The sequence below is a fragment of the Lagenorhynchus albirostris genome, chromosome 12, assembly GCF_949774975.1.
Source record: "Lagenorhynchus albirostris chromosome 12, mLagAlb1.1, whole genome shotgun sequence".
NCBI classification, from domain to species: domain Eukaryota; kingdom Metazoa; phylum Chordata; class Mammalia; order Artiodactyla; family Delphinidae; genus Lagenorhynchus; species Lagenorhynchus albirostris.
The window spans coordinates 55512645-55531982 of NC_083106.1; the positions used below are offsets into that span (position 1 = coordinate 55512645).

General features: G+C 32.6%; 1 protein-coding gene across 3 annotated transcripts in view; it reads right to left on the reverse strand.

Moving 5' to 3' along the window:
- The window catches only part of GRIK2 (glutamate ionotropic receptor kainate type subunit 2), a 638585-nt gene that overhangs the window by 23145 nt on the left and 596102 nt on the right, over positions 1-19338 (reverse strand). For all 3 annotated transcript variants that reach the window (XM_060167216.1, XM_060167215.1, XM_060167217.1), the window contains exon 14: positions 11160-11385. In XM_060167216.1, coding sequence (XP_060023199.1) covers positions 11160-11385 — 226 coding nt within the window. The remainder of the gene's footprint in view (positions 1-11159; positions 11386-19338) is intronic.

A 19338-nucleotide genomic window follows, 5' to 3' on the forward strand; every position in this document is an offset into this window, starting at 1 on the left:
TTTCAGATTTCCTATTACATAAAAGCTAAACTGGTGTGAAGTTACTGTCATCACTCTTTGTATTTTCTTTTGAAGGTATTCTATCGAAAAATCTCAATATGATAGGAGTATAAGGAATCCATGAGTGATAATCATAAAAATTAAAGGAGATTAATCTCATCCTGAAAACAAATTATCAACCCATAACATTTAATCACAGAATGGTAAATGAGAGCTAAATTGATCAGTCTTCCATGATACCTAGTAATCTTTCCACATTGGAAATTTATGAACATCATTTTCCTACTTAAATTTTTTTTAATGGTGCTCTAAAGCTATAGAATACCCTCGATTCCTAAAGATGTCGTACAATCCCTTTCTCCAACCTATCACAAGCTCCTCGGACTTTATCCTCTTCTCCTCACACCTAACATGCCAGCAATACAAACTACGAAGTTGTATTTCCCATTGCCTGGAGAATCCTGTTTCCATACTTCCTCCAATGATCTTTGCACACTTTTCCTTGGCTGCCACAGAGATACACAGGATCCCTCTTCTTTGGTGCCATAGCACATTGCAGATAGTCTAGTACAACATTTGGTGCATCATATTCCAATGTTTTGCTATATATCTTTTCCTACTAGATTGATATGAGCGTCCCAAGGGCAAGGACCATGCATGTATCTTTTTTTTTACTATTAATTATTAGATATACATACACAGGTGCTAGATTCTAGGCATATAGTGATGAACAATGTAATAGGAGCCCTGCCCTCCTAGAGTTTTCACTGCAACACAAAACACATATGTTGAATAACCTTTACAAGTTTGAGGATCATTATAATAAAGAACACCATATTGCAGAACCACGTGACAGATGGAACTATCTTAGTCTGCTGATCAGGTACACAAAAAAGGCTTCATAACTTTGAAAAGAAGAGTAGGGACAATAAGTCTTCTTTCTCTTTGGCTGCCTTTCACCTGCTTTTCCTCTATTTTTCTTTCTATTTGCATTATTGGTTTAGAAAAGTATATATGAGAAAGGAAAATGATAGTAAGAGCATCTCACCCACTTTGTTCATTTCTTCTAGATAATAGAGGATAGAACTAACTTCAGGATGTCACGGTGGAATGGAACCAAATATAAATGACACTGTTAATGTAGAAATAAGAGAAGAGAGATAAAAAGCTATGAAGTAGAGACTACATGGATTTACGGAGCAAATGTATATAGACATCAAGTGTATGTACCACCCAGGACATTTAATATACAGTAATTTTAAAAGAAATTTTAAGTACTTATATTCAAAATCTATAACTGGCTTAAATTGGATGGAGGTTGAGGTTTTTTTCTTTGTTGTAGATGTTAAAATTCAAAGTGTTATGACCTCTATAGAAAAGTAACTTGAATGCATTCTACTTAAAGGAATAGTTGTAGAATCCTCAGGAGGAAATTTAAGTATCTAAGATCACAAAAGGAGATGGTTATATGAGGTATACAAAATGTATCAATAAAAAATTCATATTATAGATTATATATTTTAGCCATTTGCCTTTTATTCATATTCTGAATATTCTTTGACTTATGTGAAAAAGGATAAGAAGGGCAAATGTTATCAGCACATAATGAAACAGTAAACTATTTTCACTGGTTCTGACGTATTTCATACATATTAGTTAAAAGCGGCTGGTGAAGTAGATTTGTAGTCACATTTCTTCTCTGGGTATTAAATCATGTAACGCTGACACAAAATATGAAAACAGAAATAGTTTCATTCTAGAAACGCTGCTTTTCTTACAATTTTTCATCTGCATAATAATCATTTGAAGAGCAGTAAGAGTGGAAATGTCAGGAATACTTTCTTTACTATCGTGTTTTTTCCCAAGTCCAATATTAAACTTTAATGAATGAATTATAAAAGTTGGACCATTTTAAATAAAATCCTCAATCTACTTAATCTTCAAGAATCCCAAAATTGGGAGAGAGAATAACTTTTTCAGGAGAGTAAAGTACCCATCCTTTAAGGTAGAGCTCAAGTCCCTTTTTCAATTTGGCCTAACTGAACTTTGGTTCTCAGTGAATTCTGCCACTCTGAGTCCCTACATTAAATAACAGACTACTTGTTTGTGTTCAATATTCTATTTTCTCTATTTGATGTTAAAGTTGTTTTTCCAAGTCTATCTCCTTAAGAAAGGGGATGATGTATATTTAATGATCATTATTTTACAGATCCAAGCAGGTTGAAGAGTGATAAAATTTCTTATAGATTGACAAAATTAAAAGGAAACATACATGTCTTCAGAGATAATCTCTGCATATGTCTTGGACTCTGTTTACTAAACATTCAGGAAATGTTCAGAGAAGGAAAAACTTTATTTATATAATGCCCAACAATAGAAATTGTCTCATCTTTATAATAGATGTCAATAACTTTCTAAGTAACCAAATCATGGTTATTTAAATACAATATACTGATTGGCTGATGTTAAAATCCTGGTTGGGTTCCATAGGAAATGATTTCTAATTAGTTAGGAATGGATCATATTAACAATACGTCTTACCTACAATACATTCAATATTACTAAAAATAAAGAATAGAGAGAAAAATGGTAAAATGCAAATGACTTAAAAACCACAAATACATCATTTTACTTATTATAAAATATTTCTTCAGAACAGTCCTTCAGAATTATTTGTGGTGCATATGTTCTGATCCAAATACTATAAATTTGATGTTTAATACTTATTGCAATCTAATTATGTAGACATGATTCTACCCATTTACCAATAAGAATGCTGAGTCTCTGGGAGGCATAGTAACTTCACTTAGGACACCTAGGACACTCAGTTGGAACTAAGATTTGCACATAAGTCATCTGTCTACAAAGGCCACATACTCTATACAGCATGATAAGAATATGCCTTCACATGAGGGCCAGAAAATGCAAGGCATTCATCTTCAGAATTTAGTGCTTATACATTTCACCACTGTGTTTTGACCATTTTTTCCCCAATATGAGTGATTCATTGATCTTACTTAGTCTTGCTAACGAAAGGATGACAGTCTGGCACATTCTGGCTAACTAATCTGTAATGGGATTTGAACCCATGGCCTTGGAGTAATCACCACAAGACACAAACAAAATGAATTAATGTTCTAATGTTTGCATATAAAGTCTATCGGAACTCACTCTGTTTTCATGAGAATTATCCATTTATTCATTGTTTAGGTACCATTTCATCAGCATTTACAATATTCATGAAGGCTGCTCGCACTGGTGCTCGCAATTCATCAAATTCCCTGTGGACGCTTCCTAGATTCTAGCCTGCAGAGTCTGTTGATGATGTCTGTGGAGCAGGCATAGCTTACTGAGACTCATCTGTTTTCAGTGACATGAAATCTAAGACTTTAACAAATATGCCAGGAAAATACAGCTTCTACAGGGGTAATTTGGTGCTTTTTTTTGTTTGTTTAATTCAGGCTCTGAAAATTATTAGATCTCGATTTAGACTTGCAAAATTACTTCACCAGCATTAAAATTATGCTGCCTATGCAATGAAAAAAATAGAATGCATTTTAATGGAAGGTTTGACCTGCAGAAAGATGAATAATTTGCATCAATTTTTGTGCATTATGTTCAACTAATCAAGACAAATGTATTCATTCATTTCTGTAAAGCTGAAGAACTGAAGGCCAGCAATATTATGCATCTATAATGATGAATATTACAGTACTTATTATATGATGAATTGGGAATTCTAGAAATGGATGGTGAGCAAAACAGGGAAAAAACATGCTTTTCATACTGATTTCTATTTTTATAAACACCAACATCTGCCTTAAATAAACAACCTCTCCCTCAGTACCAATTCTACATCTCTCACTTTATCAAATAACAAGAAATGAAGCAGCAGTGAGATCTCATGCATTTAACATTAGAAAATAGAAGTGAAGAATGAAATTTCACATTGTTCATATGTCAATGTGGTATCCTTCTACCATAAAGAGTCCATGATACAACCTATTGTAACATTTTTTACTTTAGGCTGATTATGTGTAAGGGCATTATAATGAGATAAAACTTACTTAAGAATTACTAATAGGGCTACAGCTATTTTGTATTCATTAATATAAAATATTTTGTAAATTAGTTTATAAAGGTAACATTAAAATCCAGTTATGAAGCAAGAATGCATCTTATTTATAATTACATAAGTAAATATAATACAAGAAAAATGTATATAACAATTTTGTGTCTGATAAAATTGTCATTAAATTTAACCTTAGTATTATAAAGGATTTAGAAATATACTCTTTACATTCATCTTTACTTCACCTCTACACTGCCTATTACATTCTTCATGTATTACACGTATTTAGTAGTTCTCTGACTATGATATAAGTAATTTAATTTGGATTTTGTTCACAGATATAATTATTCATGGACTGTTTGAAACCTACTACTGATTTAATCCCAGAAGTAAGATGAGGATACATAAGATTATAGAAAATTTTAGCATCTTGGACGATAGGCACAGACACGAGCAGAATTTCCTCCGTCCCCTTTTCAGCTGACTCGTGCTCCCCATATGTTATTAAAGTTGGGAGGCACCAATAAATGAATGAAGTGTGCCACTAGCTCATTGTTAAAAACAGAAATAGTTTTAATGGGACCCTTCAGACACTTTACAATATTTCTACCAAATTGAACACAGCAAAACAAAATAACAGCAACTGGCCCTAATGGATTTTTTTCTAGATTGCTGTTTTCCTACCAGCTCATGGACTGCTGAGTCTGCCTAGCCCTCAAAGCGCCCTGTGCACTCAACATTCCAAAGACAGAAGCCAAGAAGGCTTTTAGTATGGATGGTCAGAAGGGAGGCAAGGCAGCCGAAAATGCCATTAAGTAGAAACGCTCCCTGTTCGGCTAAAATAGATTATCACCTATGGTGAATTAAAAGGTAAGACTGCAATTGCTCACACATTTTAAATATTCCTTAATGAAAACTGCTGTGATTTGCTTTTTTTGCTTTACCCCATCCAGTTGTTGTTTTTTAAAAATTCTAATGAATGAAAAGGAAGTTCAGTTAATGTATTATGAGTAAGAACACCTACAATTTCAAAAATCTACCATACAGTAAATATCACATTAAAATAACATTGCTGCAGTCAGGAAAACTACGAAAGGGATTTAATGTCACCGCAAGCTTAATTAAACCAGTCTATGCTTATTTAGCATTTACCTTCAAATCATTGTTGATTGCTCCACTAAGGTATTTTTGTGTAAACAGAGCTTCCCTAATTAAATAGCTTATATCTGAGCCATTCAGTGATTTCACAACAGTTTGGGCAGTAATCATCACACTCAGAGTGATGAATGGTGATGGCAGGCCCCTAGATGAATCACACAGGAGGAGGCCTAGCAGGTTAAAAGGACGCATGGACTTCTGGGGGAAAAAAGAAAAATATGTATAATTTTTGAAATATTTCTGAATATTCACTCCAAAAGAGACATAGTATTTCTGTTTACCCTCCTGCACTTAACCACATACACCTCTATGACAATATCTAAAAATCTGAGCAACAATAAAAGCAAAGCAAAGGGAGTTCCTCTCCTTGATCACATTTGCAGTATTAATAAAGACAGAATTTTCATATCAGTTTATGGCTTCTGCAGGTATAAACTCAAAATCCTGGGGAATTTCTGGAACTGATCTAAATTTCCAGAACCCGAGCCTATATTGCTCTGCTTTGAATAGATTCATCTCCTTAACTCTTGCTGGGAAAGAGACTCAAATAACCTTTACTTTTTCACACCTAAATGCATTATTTTTTATTTTTTGGCTTATAATTAAACAAAATTTTAAAACTAAGTAAAAATGACATATTACAAAAAATTGTCAATATGCTTGAAAAAGATGATATAAAAGGCAAATGCTAATTAACTAGTTGAGAAATGCAGGTTATGATGTTGGTTGAAAATTTATGGTAAGTCAGAATCTCATTCAAGTTCTAGAGTTGCATGTCATTGCATTTATTAATGACTAAGTAATAATTGATGAAAGCCATATTGTTGGCAGAGCTATGACATAGTAAATCATAAATTACTGCCTGAAGTTTTTTTCTCAGACATATTTGAGGGGGTAAAGTGTGAAATGCCTCTTTCTAGATTATACTTCTTTGATGAAGTTATATGAGTTAAGACTTATAATGTATTGGATACTCAAAATCATTTTAATTTTATACTATGTTATGAGTGAATAAAATATAATTTACTAAAGTTAAGAACAATATTATCAAGTCAAACAGAAGAAAACTATCTGAACAAGAGAAACAAAAATTATATTGCAATACCTACAGGTGAGTGGTTTGAATATCAATCCCTTCAAATTTAAATTATTATGTTCAAATTTATCTCATTCAGAATTTAGCTAGAAACAAAATGTATGTTAAATGTGTTAAGCAACTTTTAGTAATGAGACATTTTAATAAATTTAAATTCAATATTATTTGGCAATGAAAATAAAGAAGAATATGGTAAAATATTCTTCCTAGTCTATAATTTTGCTATGCCAAAGTATTATTAGATGCTTTGAATTTTTATTAATATGTACTGATAATTTTACATTAAAAGTCCAAGAAAGTCCTATGAAAGAAATTTATTATGTGCTATTATTTTTAATTTTTAAAAATTCATTTTAATGAAAACACGAATTTATTACACTATTATACCAAACTAACTACACACTACGAAGAAATGATTCCACTTAGATATATAATTCAACTTGATTTCTTAAGTTTCTCATGCAAGTGACCTTGCCTGTATCAATGACTATTTTCTGCAATAACTACGCTTTCTTCAGAAGGCAAAAGTGGATCTGATCAGCTGAGTTGAACAGATAAAAGGAAAAAAAAATCTACACCCTAAGGCTTATAGTTTAATTTGTTTCCTTCTCTCATATATAAGATAAGCTTAAAATGAGAAGAAATAGAAATTCCAAATGCTGTGCCCAGTATTTTCCTTCATTTAAAAAGTTATATAGTTTATACATTTATTAATATTTTGAATTGTTTTATATTTTCCCTGTAAGTCAATATCTTTCAGTAAACAGTGTCAGGGGTAGGGAGAAAACAAAAATTGCTATTTGTATGTTTCCAGGAAACTGTAACAGCTTCCCTAGAACTGATTTAACTGTTATCTTTCTTTTTTTAAATAGCTTTCACATCTGAAATATCTCAGGGAGTTTTGAGAATTATATAATATACTATTTTGATTTATTCGTAACAAGCATTTCCTCAAAGCAAAACAATATGATAAGAGACATTCCTGGTACGTTGGTACATTGTATTTACAACACAAAAAAGCAAACAAACCAAAAAACCCCATCAAGTTAAGGTTTTATATTAAGTATAAGTCAAATTTCTTTATTCTAGAAATTTTGAAATTATGAGTGCTATTATGTAACTAATATTAATGAAGAATATCTGTGCTATACTCTAAAGTCCTCAAACATCCTCCCCAAATCTTATTCAATTCTCACTACCCTCAGTCACTCAGGTTTGTTTAATGAGGTCATCGCATTGAGTAATGTAAGATGCCATGCTGATCTTTAGCTCCAAAAGTTGTTTTCTGTATTTATAAATCTTGCTGCACCATCATATTTTCATATGTAGAGTTCATTTGTTGAACAAATAATTGAGGGTCCACAGAGTGCAGGCACTATTGTTGTGTGGGCTTACAACAACAAACAGACAAAAATCTCTGCCCTCTTCCACGCAATGTAAACTAAAAGAGGAGGGTAAGGATACATAGGAATCTCACTCCTTCCAGAAACAACACTGAAAAATGCATTTATTTTCTTCAGCTCTTTCCAAATGAAACTGTGAGGCAATGGGAACCTATCAAATCACTGCTTCCATTCCTCTCATAAGTGTTTAAGAAGGTGTTTGATTTTTAAAATTTGTTTGAAAACATCAGCTAATCATATTTCTCCACGTAGTTTCTAGCCCACTTTAAATCAAACTCTGGGACTCTGTCAAGTACATTATCTGAAACATTATTATGTTTAGCATTAAATAGACCTTAGGTGTTCCTAGTTTCACCCTGTAATTTTACTAATTAAAAAAAAGAAAGAAATTTAGAAGCTATAAATTTCATGTCACTTGTCTAAGATCACATTGACAAGGCTAAATCTAGAATATCAGTGTGCAAAATACTACATGATGATACTTTAGAGCATATTATCAGCCTCTTTTCTAAAACATAAATTTGTTCATATAACTTTTCATAAATGAGTACAAGTACGCTTGAAAAGTTATCAAAGTTACTCATCACAAATTCTGAATAAATGGTACATCAACTCATGAAGTTGTTGAGTTCTTTAGGTAATTCTTAGGCAAAGAGCCATATGGGATCTAACTATGGAGTATGCCAGGATTTGAACACTCCATCAACACAAAACTGTGGCAATAAACTCAAGCCTTACTGTGAATATAAGTATAATTTAAAGCATTTTGAAAAGAAGTGCTTCTTAAGCTATAATTATGAGAACTCAAGCATTTTTATATATTAGAATTAATTAGAAAACTTCTGAATTAATACATACATTGGCATAATAATGGCAAAGCTTTGGATGGCCTTTCCCTGTGCAAACAATAAAGGAGGTTCATTTTGTGTAGAGAATTTTAAAACAATAATAGCAACAACTGTCACCCGGCGCTGGCAAGTCAAAACATGTCAAAAGTAAAATATTCCTCTCTTGAAAATATCTTTTGTTCATCCAGGTTCTAAACAATTACTATTGAGTTTTAACAGCCCAACTCTTATTGAGTTTTGAATTAGCATCTATTTATTTCTTATTCTTTAATAAACATTGTACTCCACTTGGAAACTAATTTGGAGAATTCTCATTATACGGCTCACTCCCCCAAGATATGTGAGCTCAGCTACACTTGCATATTTTTGGAGCAAGAACTTAAGGTTCTTGTTTTTTTGTTTTGTTTTGCTTTGCTTTCACAATGACTGTGCAATCATTATTTTGAGTCTACTATATAATTGCAGGAATATGTAATGTTACAGGAGCGAATGTCTCAAAATTCTCTCAAAGCCAGTTCAAACTATTTTGAGCTATAATGAATTTGAGTAAACTTTACCTAATATGAAAGAATTTAATGTTGAAGTTTTTGAAGTCATTATGGTGGAAAATTTTTGGACTTCCTAGACATTTGAAAGTTGTTAGAAATGATCCCAAAGAAACAAAGACATGGACACTATTGCAATTTCTGGAATTTATCATGAAATGGGATTTTTAGGAATCTGTGTCCAACTTTCTAACTATGGTATACATGTTAGAAAGAAACTTTTCAAAATTAAAAGTAATAAAATTATGAATGATACCTGGACAAATATGACTATACCATTTATTAAACACAAATACATGAAGATCTGTTTTGACAAAGTCATTAAAAATTTGCAGAAGTTAAGGCTCAGAAAAATTATAGTGTCATTATTCATTACTGTATAGCTAGTGAGTAGCTGTAAGTGCTTTCCCCTTTCTTTAAAAAAAAAAAAGATGTAATAAAAACATGTTAATCTGTTATTTTGTTTTCTTTGCATATAGTATCAGTTTCCTATTTCCGCTATAACAAATTACCACAAATTGAGGGGCTTAAAATAACACAAATTCATTATCCCATAGTTCTATAGGTCAGAAGTCCTAAAAGTGAGGTATCTGCAGGGCTGCATTCCTTCCGTGGCCTCCAGGAAAGAATTGGTTTCCTTGCCTCCTAAACTAACTTCTAAAGGTCCTCTGTATTGCTAGGCTGTGGTCCTTTCCTCCATCTTCAGTTCACCAAGTAACATTTTCAAATCAATCTCTCTCTCTCTCTCTTCCTCCCCTTCCCTGCCATGGGGTCCCCCGGCCCCAAGATTTATATATTGAAACCTAATCCCCAGTATAGTGGTATTTGGAGGTAGGGTCAGTGGGGTGTGATTGGGTCATGAGGGTGGAGCCCTCATGAATGAGATTAGTGCTCTTGTTTAAGGGACTCAAGATAGATTCCTTGTTCCTTCCTGGTCTATTAACTAAGAAGCAGCTTCTCATCAGACACCAAATCTGTTGGTACCTTGATCTTGGACTTCCAGCTTCCAAAACTGTGAGAAATCAATTTCTGTCATTTTTACAGCACCCAATCTCTGGTGTTTTGTTACGGCAGCCCAGGTGGACTAGCACATTCTTTCTCTCACTACTTCTGTTGTGATACCTTCTTAATTGTGACACTTGTGCTTCCTTCTTTTAAGGACCTTTTCAATTACACTGGACCCACCTGGTTAATCCAGGATAATCTTCCCATTTTAAGATCATTAACTTAATCACATCTGCAAAGTCCCTTTTGTCATAAAAGGTAATAAATTCTTATGTTCTCAGGATTAGGCCATGGACATTTTGTGGGAGCCATTTTTATGCCCATGACATGTACATATATACTGAAATATGTATTTATACATTCATTAATCATATGAATGTATATACATGTTCATATACATTATACATAAATATGAAGCTCAATAAATGAAAATTTTCATTGTCTTTTGTGGCAATTATTATTATTTCATTCCATGATTATTATTGAAAAGAATTTTGTCATATAGAAGAAAGAGAATGTTAAAACTAATCAATCCTAGTGTAAAATATTCTAGATATGTTCCTGGTAAATAGTCTGCTATTCCTCTTAAATAAACATATACCTCTTGTAAATAAGATAATTATTCACAGTAACCATTTGTGGCTCATTCTTTTAGTTAACTAAGTCAAATACAATATTCGTAAGCCAGCAATCTGAAAAAATAATGTTGCAAAACTTAATTCATAAAAACTTTTTTTAAGTGTAAGATTGAGAAGGTCCTTTGCGGGGGGGGGGTGTGTTGTGGATGTTTTCAACACTGATACAGTAAAAATGTCTACTGACCATTTGGTAGAAATCAATTTTCCTTTTGTTACTTATTCCTTTAGAAGCAGATGTCCAAATATCTTCCTGACTTTATACAGTCTCAGAACATAGCAAGATACATTTGTTTGAAGCAAGATTCCTAATGGCATATGAAGGCATTGTTTTTCTTCCATTTTCACAGCAACTAAGATTAATGAACAAAGAACAAGTGGCTGACATGAAGCCTACCCATGGGGGTGCCGACGCCATAACCTTTGGAGTCTATGAGGCCGCCAATCTGTGTCAGGTTACAGTTCCTCTGAGTGACAAACTCAATGGTTGTTGACTCCATTAGGAAAGCATAATCAGAGGTGAGGACTCTCTGGATTCCTTCTTCATTACTTTTGACGAGCACGGACTGCCTCCTGCTACTCATAAAGGCCCACATTTTGTCATATGTGGAGATTTTTGATTTCTGGGGAAAAATAAAATACATAAGAAAGACATTTCTTAGTTTCCACATGATCCTACAATATTTAGATGAAATTGACCATATTTAGTTTGCTCATCCTACCTTATAACTGTATTAGTAGTAACAGTGATACTAAGCCACAAAACAATCAAAATCTGTATAAAAACATTTCTCATAGCAATTCCTCATCGTATTTCCAGGTATAGAGCAGATTTATTTAACAAATGTATAAAAAATGTCCTGATGTTCAAAAGTTCACAACTAGTAAATCATAGGAGGCAATAAACAAGAGAAAATAAGATTAATAAGGACGGTTTTTTGTGTTTGTATCTCACATGAATATCTCATGTGTACAATTTTATCCTTCAACATTACTATAACATCAAATTTGGAAGATGCAGACACTGGACACTAAGAGGTTTTTTTTCCCCCCCGAATTCAGTTGACTATAAGACAGATGTTACATTATCCCCCAAGGATAACATACAGATATAGGTTGAAGAGATGAGAGGAATTTGTTACAAATAAGGATATTACAAATAAGAATGACTACATTTCTGCTAAGACACAATCGGGACACCACAGAACTTCTTTTAACCTGCCTCAGGACAACAGGAAATCAATCATTCAGGTCTTACTAACTAACGATTCCTGGACCAAGAAAATAGAAGAGTTTTTACATCCAACCGGAAATTCTCAGTAGGGCTTCAGTACGATCAATTGCTAAAGGAAAGAAATGGGTTTTGTTCAGAAGGCACTGGTAAAACATAAACAGGAAAAAGGTTAGCATCTGCTTATGGAAAGCTCATCTGTGAAACCTTTATCTTAGTTTAATTCTTATACAATCACAAAAAATAATACTGCAACAATAAACACAAGAAGGATATTCACCATACTGGTTGCTCTGTCATGAAAATTCAAAACTATTTTCAAATAAATAGATATGCAATCTTTTGCAGCTTAAGCGTGCATTTAGTCCTACATGTGCCAGGACATAAATGCGATATTACTCCTTCCACTAAAACGTAGGTACACAGTAATATTAGAAAAATTCTGGAATTATTTCAATGAAAAAATGGGAAGAAAAACCTTAATTTTGGGGGGAAAAATACCTAAAGGTACAATAAGTGCTTAATAAAAACAAGTAGCTTTAGAGCTAAGAAAGGGTAGACGTGTAAACCTTTGCTCTCCAGTGAACACTAAAACATGCTAAAAGGCCAGTGGCTTAAAATGGGAAAGAAGGCGGCTAGAACCCCCAGAATAAGATTGATATGATTACAAATTTGGGCAGCTATGGAGGCATGTCAGTTGTTTTCAAGTAAAATAATCAAATGTTAGGAGTAGAAAAGGGAAATGAAAGGAATAATTAAGACTATGATGAAATTCTTATTGGAATAATTAAGACCAATAGTGAGATTTTGCAAAGATGTATCTGGCTATCCAAATTAGTAACATAATGAGGATAGCTAGAACAAGTTCATTTCCTTTCAAAGGTAAAGAATTTTTCTCCTAATGTTTTGGATTAAGTGAGGCCAAAATACAAAATAGAATCAAAATCAGAGCTCACCTGCAGATTAAAGAGATTTTATGTAAAAAAAAAAAAAACTTGGATACAGTTTTTGATTTAGTGAATCTGTGACTGATAATAAACACAATCCAAAAATGTAATACTAAAAATTTATGTAATCAAAATTATATGCTCATTTCTTGACAATTTAAAATGTAACATCTTTAATGGAGACTGATAGTGTAATATCATAACATGGGTGTACTCATTGAGGCCAAAAATCAAGCAGAGATAAAAAGTGTACAAAAAGTTATTCTTACTTGTATTGTTCATAAATCTCCTAAATTCTCTGCCTTATTTTAGTTATAGGAACATTAGCAATAAATACATTTTATTGCTTTAGTTACATGATTTTCAATTCATGATAACATGTTCCATCACTGAAGAGTTAATTTAAATAAAAACTTGAGAACTAGTAATTTTGTCCAAAACAAAGGGAGAATATAATGTTTACAATGGCACTAATCATTTAAATAGTATAATTACGTCTTTCTCTTTTTTAACATTAAAAGAAAATTTTAGTTTAAACATTATGCAACACAATTTAAAAGAAGAGAATTACATTTTTAACAGTACATGAATGTATCCATTATTAATATTTTGCTGTGGTTAATGAAGTAAACACATCAATCTTTTTAACAGAACCCACACCCAACAAACTAAGATATATTTCTAATATATTCTTTACAAATGTATAGTTTAATTTTACATTAATGTGAAATTTAGTTATTTTACATTTGAAAAGTCTAATCTACAATACTAACCTTCAGCTGACAAAATAAGGATTTTAAAAAATATATTTTTATATAAAATTCTTGGAACACTTTACTGCACTGATTTTTTATTTCTATGAGCATTTCCTAGAAGGTACTATTTATATTCATTTTGAAACTAATCATTTCCTATCTTTTAAAAAAAAATTTATTGGAGTATGGTAGATTTATAATGTGTTAGTTTCAGGTGTACAGCAAAGTGAATCAGTTACACATATACATATATCCACTCCTTTTTAGATTCTTTTCCCATATAGGCCATTACAGAGTATTGAGTAGAGCTCCCTGTGCTATACAGTAGGTCCTTATTAATCATTTCCTACCTTCCATTATTACTTAAGTATCTCTTATTTTCTGGAATCTATTGTCTATGATTTTTGTACAGGTTCACTCATCTTTCCTGTCTGCAGAAAATATAAATATTTCTATTGTTCCTATATGGCATAATAGGTTTTGATAGAAAAGTTACCCAAATCGTTTTGTTTCTCATAATAAAAATAAAAAGCCAAATAATAAGTATTTCAATTTAGAAATATTGACTACTTGCTGCTCACACACATTCTATATGGCTTGCTTGCTTGTTTTGCTGTCATTCTTTAACCACAATTTCCAGCTGAGCACAGTTATCTCTCAATTATGGCTGTGAAACACAATGCTGTGTAGAAAAGATATGGGAAGTAAGATTAAAAGCCATTGCTACCTTTGTAGACTGCATGTGTGTATGTGTGCAGTATGTAATGCCATTCAACTCTTAAACAACTTCTACAGAAAGTTGAAATAGAAAATCAATCTTTAGCATTGCCTGCCAATTTTATTACTTTTATCATTTTCAGTAGTGAAGATGGTATAGTGCATCACTGGTTTAAAAACACAAGATCTGAACAACATGAATTTTACTGAAACCCTTAAATTTAAAGCAGCTAAGATGGCTTATAAAATATTTGAAGAAAGTATCTGAACAAACTCTTAGGCTGAATATGAAGAATACGAGGCTTTTTTCTCTATAAATCTGGCCACTCATAAATACTTGATTACCTATACTTAACTAATATATAGATTAGTTAAATTCTGAATAATGTAGGCCTGAGCCAGAAGTAATGATCACTAATTCTATATCTCTTATTAATAGAAGATATGTCCTTATGCAAGCCAGTTAATCTTTTAATTCCAGTTTACATAATAGTCAAATATCTTTGCTAAAATTACAGGGTTTTTGTGAGGATCATATAAGACAGTACACATAAACACACTATGCAGTAGTAAGACATTTTTGTAACTCCAATTATTTTTTAAAAAGAGAGCATACTACTCCCAAGTGCTTGTGTTTTATTTTTCTTAAGAAACACCGAGTATTCTGGCAAAGATGGAAGGTTGAATATCATCTTTGAACACATGTCCTCTCCTATGGCATGAAACCACAAGGCAAAAGAGAAATGGATAGGGTGCAACAAAAACAAAATTTTGGAAGCTGGAAAGCAGATAGATGAATTGTAACTGAGCTAACCAACGTTTAGGACCCCCTTCTCCCCTGTAAAAGTTTCTGAGATTGGCATTTCTACATCCTTCTCAAAGCCGGAATGATCAAACGTCTAACAAAAGTAGAATTTATTGAAAAAAATGTCTTAAAAACAACTATCTCTGAGCAGCTTGGTGACTGCTCGATCCCACCCAAGCAAAGGACTAGAGGTTTTATTCTCTGGGAAGTAAACAAGAGTGCACTGGAGGAAGTGGTGCTACCGGGGCCCATAATGAAACCAGAAGGAAGAGGTTGGAGTCTACAGCCCATGTTGAGACCAGTCAGCATTCTGTGTGTTTTGGTTCTTTGAATTCCTCCAAGAAGATATTTTTAAGCAAAACTGGACTGCTCTAAAGAGACAATAATAATATTAATAATATTAATAACAACAATAATAGTAATAATAGCAGTTAGCACATATAATAGCATGTGCCGAACATTATTCTAAATTATTTATACGTATTAAAATTTTTTAAGTTTTACAAGATTTCTAGTAGGTGGTAGTATTTTTGTCCCCATTCTAAAATTAGAAAACCAAAACACAGAGTGCTTTATAATATGCCTAAATTCATGTGGCCTCTTCCTAGCAAAACCAGGAATCAAACATGGGCAGATTAGCTACCAAGTTCATAGTCTTAATTATTGCACTGTATCAACTGCATCTAAAGGCACATATCATGGATTTCCAACAAAACAACCCACTATATCACCCTAAAGGGAAGCTCATAGTTTTTCACACTTAACTAAGCACCCAGAGCTTGCAGTGAGTCTCTAACTTAAATTATAAAGACCAAAACAAATAAAATGGCATAAATGTCTTCAGAGAGGTAATAGATGCTGCACAAATGCAAAGAAAAAAATGTAAATGGACTCTGTTGAAAGAAAATGCATTCAGAGAACAAATACATATTAAAAATCTGATATCAAAAATGGAAACCTCAAGTGAAATGTAGAATAAAAGAGAATTTAAAACACTGCAATTGGCTTGACCTCTAATTTCAGAATATTTATATTAAATACATGTGGAATTATACTGATATGATACTCTAAGATCTAATGTGTAAGGAGGAAATAAGAAGCCTCAGCTAGTTTTAGTTCTAATAAAATAGAAAATTGTTGAACATTTTCAAGGTAAAATAGACTGTAGGATCTCTAAGGTTAAAATCAATAGATAGAAGCTGTATAAGTTAAAGATTAGGAATAAGAACTCATTTAAGGTCAGTAAGCAGGTATTTAAAATTAATAATCAAATATTTGTATGCTGAGTGTGAAAGTTTATGTAAACTTATTTAGAAATAAGGATATACCAAGTTGCAATGTGAACTAAAGATCGTAGGTGGAAGGTGCAGCATGTTGAAAGAATGACCTGTATACTATGTCCTGCTGACTCTCCTGTTAGACTAAGGTTAGTTTCATTCAGTGAAGTAGCTACTGATCATTGCCAAGGGACGTGATAAAATCGTGGATGGAGACTAAGCTGCTGAGCTAAATGTGCACAGTCTTTGAAAGTCCTCTAGCCACAGGGATACAGAGAAGTGAGGACCTACATAGAACACCAGAACAGACTCAGGAATTGGGACACAGCTTGGCCCTGTGCATCACTGTTGCCAAATTCATTAGGAAAGACATTCCAGAAGAATGTTTTATTTAAGAGGAATACAAAAAATGGAAGTCAGGTAATAAACTAAGCATCAGAAAATATAATTTTCTGTAAGGGAAGAATTGAGATAATGCCAAATTAGGGCATACAAGAGAAACTTCAGATAGAGTATAGCCAAGTTAAAAACAAAAAATTTAATCAGTGAAAAAAAAAAGAATATCTTGTTTCACTCCTTTACTTCACAAATAAGAAAACTAAGGCTACTTGATAAGAAAAAAATATTAGCAGTGAAGGTAGATTTGTAAAGAGTAAAATGCTGATGGGATTTATGACATCATGGTTTTAAAGAAGAATTTTAATTCCATAACAAGACAATAACTTCTTTGGCAAAAATGAAAAACAGTCCTAAGTATTATCATTACAGTTAGGCTGTACATAGTAATATAAAGTCACACAAATAAATCAAGTCTCAGAGATATTGCTTGAAGTGAATATTAAAATCAAAGCACTGTAAAGGAAAAGCATATTTTAAATGTTTGAAATAAAATCGTCTTATTTTCTCACACAACCCACCCTGCTGCTCTAAATACTGGAATAAATTTCTTTCTTTTGTGTGTGTGTGTGTGTGTGTGTCTCATATTAAAGACACTTTTCCTTCTGTGTTACATCAGACAGATTTAGGATGTCAATGTTTAGCAGTGTTTATTTTATCAAAATGCTGAGGCTTGTAAGTTGATTTGGTTTTTGCTACATCAGCACAAAACCAATAAAACTAGTTCATAAGGCACTGTCTTTTTATAATAGCAGTTTTCATGGGCTATGAAACATCAACAGAAGGATAAAAGAAAAAATTCTTGTCAAGAATAAACTTACAAAGAATAAGAAATACAACACTTTTTAAAAATTCACAGATGCCAAAAGATTGTGTGCTTTACAAAGAGCATTCAGTATACTTAAAATATTTAAAACATATAGCTAATGATTCCAAATTTAAGGATACATAGCTTTCATTTCTGATAGAATTCAAAATAAAGTTTGCAAACTGAAATTAACTGGCTCTTTGAAGATCTCCAATATCTAATGGGTTTTAGGCAACATTTTTCCTGAGCATTTTAGAGAGAGATTTTTAGACACAGTAAGATATTGATACAAGGATAGTGCTTTGAAATTTTGTTTCTATCCCATCTAAAATGCTATGAAAGCCAATAAAGTAAGGGCTACTCTTGTACCATTGGAGTAGATCTTTTATTGTAAGCAACAAAGTTTACAAATTCAAAGCCATTTAAAAAAAAACTTTGATTTAAATTCTTTAGGACACAAATGAATTCTTCTCCCCCATTCACTTTGATTGCTGTCAAATACAAATTAAAATTTAGAAACCATCTTGTGTTCATTGGACCTATTTTTATAAACCTGTCAGATACCCTAAAAATGATAAGAAAATATTTGCTAGACCTCTAGAAGTTAATTTAAAATTAACTTTTTAAGTGTGTTCTAGAGGAAAGCTTATTTTCTTGAATAAGAGGGAAAAATCTTTACTATTAATTTTGTTTGAACTATCATAACCACAAAGCATCAACAGTACAAAGAAAATCCAGTACTATTTTGTAATATGTTTTTTATACATAATATTTGAAGCGTTGACTACAACTCAGATTTTAAAAAAAGTTTATCAAGTAGCACAACACCTAAAACATCTTGAAGTAACTTCCTCCCGTTGCGGAGCACAGGCCCTGGACGCGCAGGTTCAGCGGCCATGGCTCACGGCCCCAGCCGCTCTGTGGCATGTGGGATCTTCCCGGACCGGGGCACGAACCCGCGTCCCCTGCATTGGCAGACGGACTCTCAACCACTGCGCCACCAGGGAAGCCCCCAAAGTAACTTTTAAAAAGACTTTATGTTAAGAACCCATTTATTTTTATTTAAAAAATAAACATTCATGAAAAAATATTTTCTCACCTAAACCATAATGTGTGGCAGAATTAGTTGAACTCTGGTGTATGGATGAAAGTGGTGAAATTACTAAAAGAAGAGGCAGTAATTTATGATGATTTTCCATAATTACCAAAGTAAATTTGGTGTCATTGGTACTTACTCAAATCATTCCTTTTCAATAAAGTCCACATTACCAATTTGGTTTCTAATATTAACTTAAATATTTGGTTATATGTGCTATAATAACATTTATTATTCTGTTATGAAAAAGTCGCATGTAGTCATTCCTAATATGTGGTTTGAAAAAGCCCATACCAAGGGAGACCTTGGTAAAGGAGAATTTGGCTGATATTTGCATTTTAATTTTTTATTACAGTAAATAAATTACCAACAATAGTGGAACATATGTGCTAGGTAAGAACAGCTGAGCCCTATCTGGACTCATCTGACCTTGGTCACTAGGAAATTAGAGTTAATTCAGGAAAACAGGACTGAAGCCATATGTGGTTCATATCAAAGGTGGATCTGAGGCTAGTGCAGTGATCTGAAAGCATTTGGTTGTTAG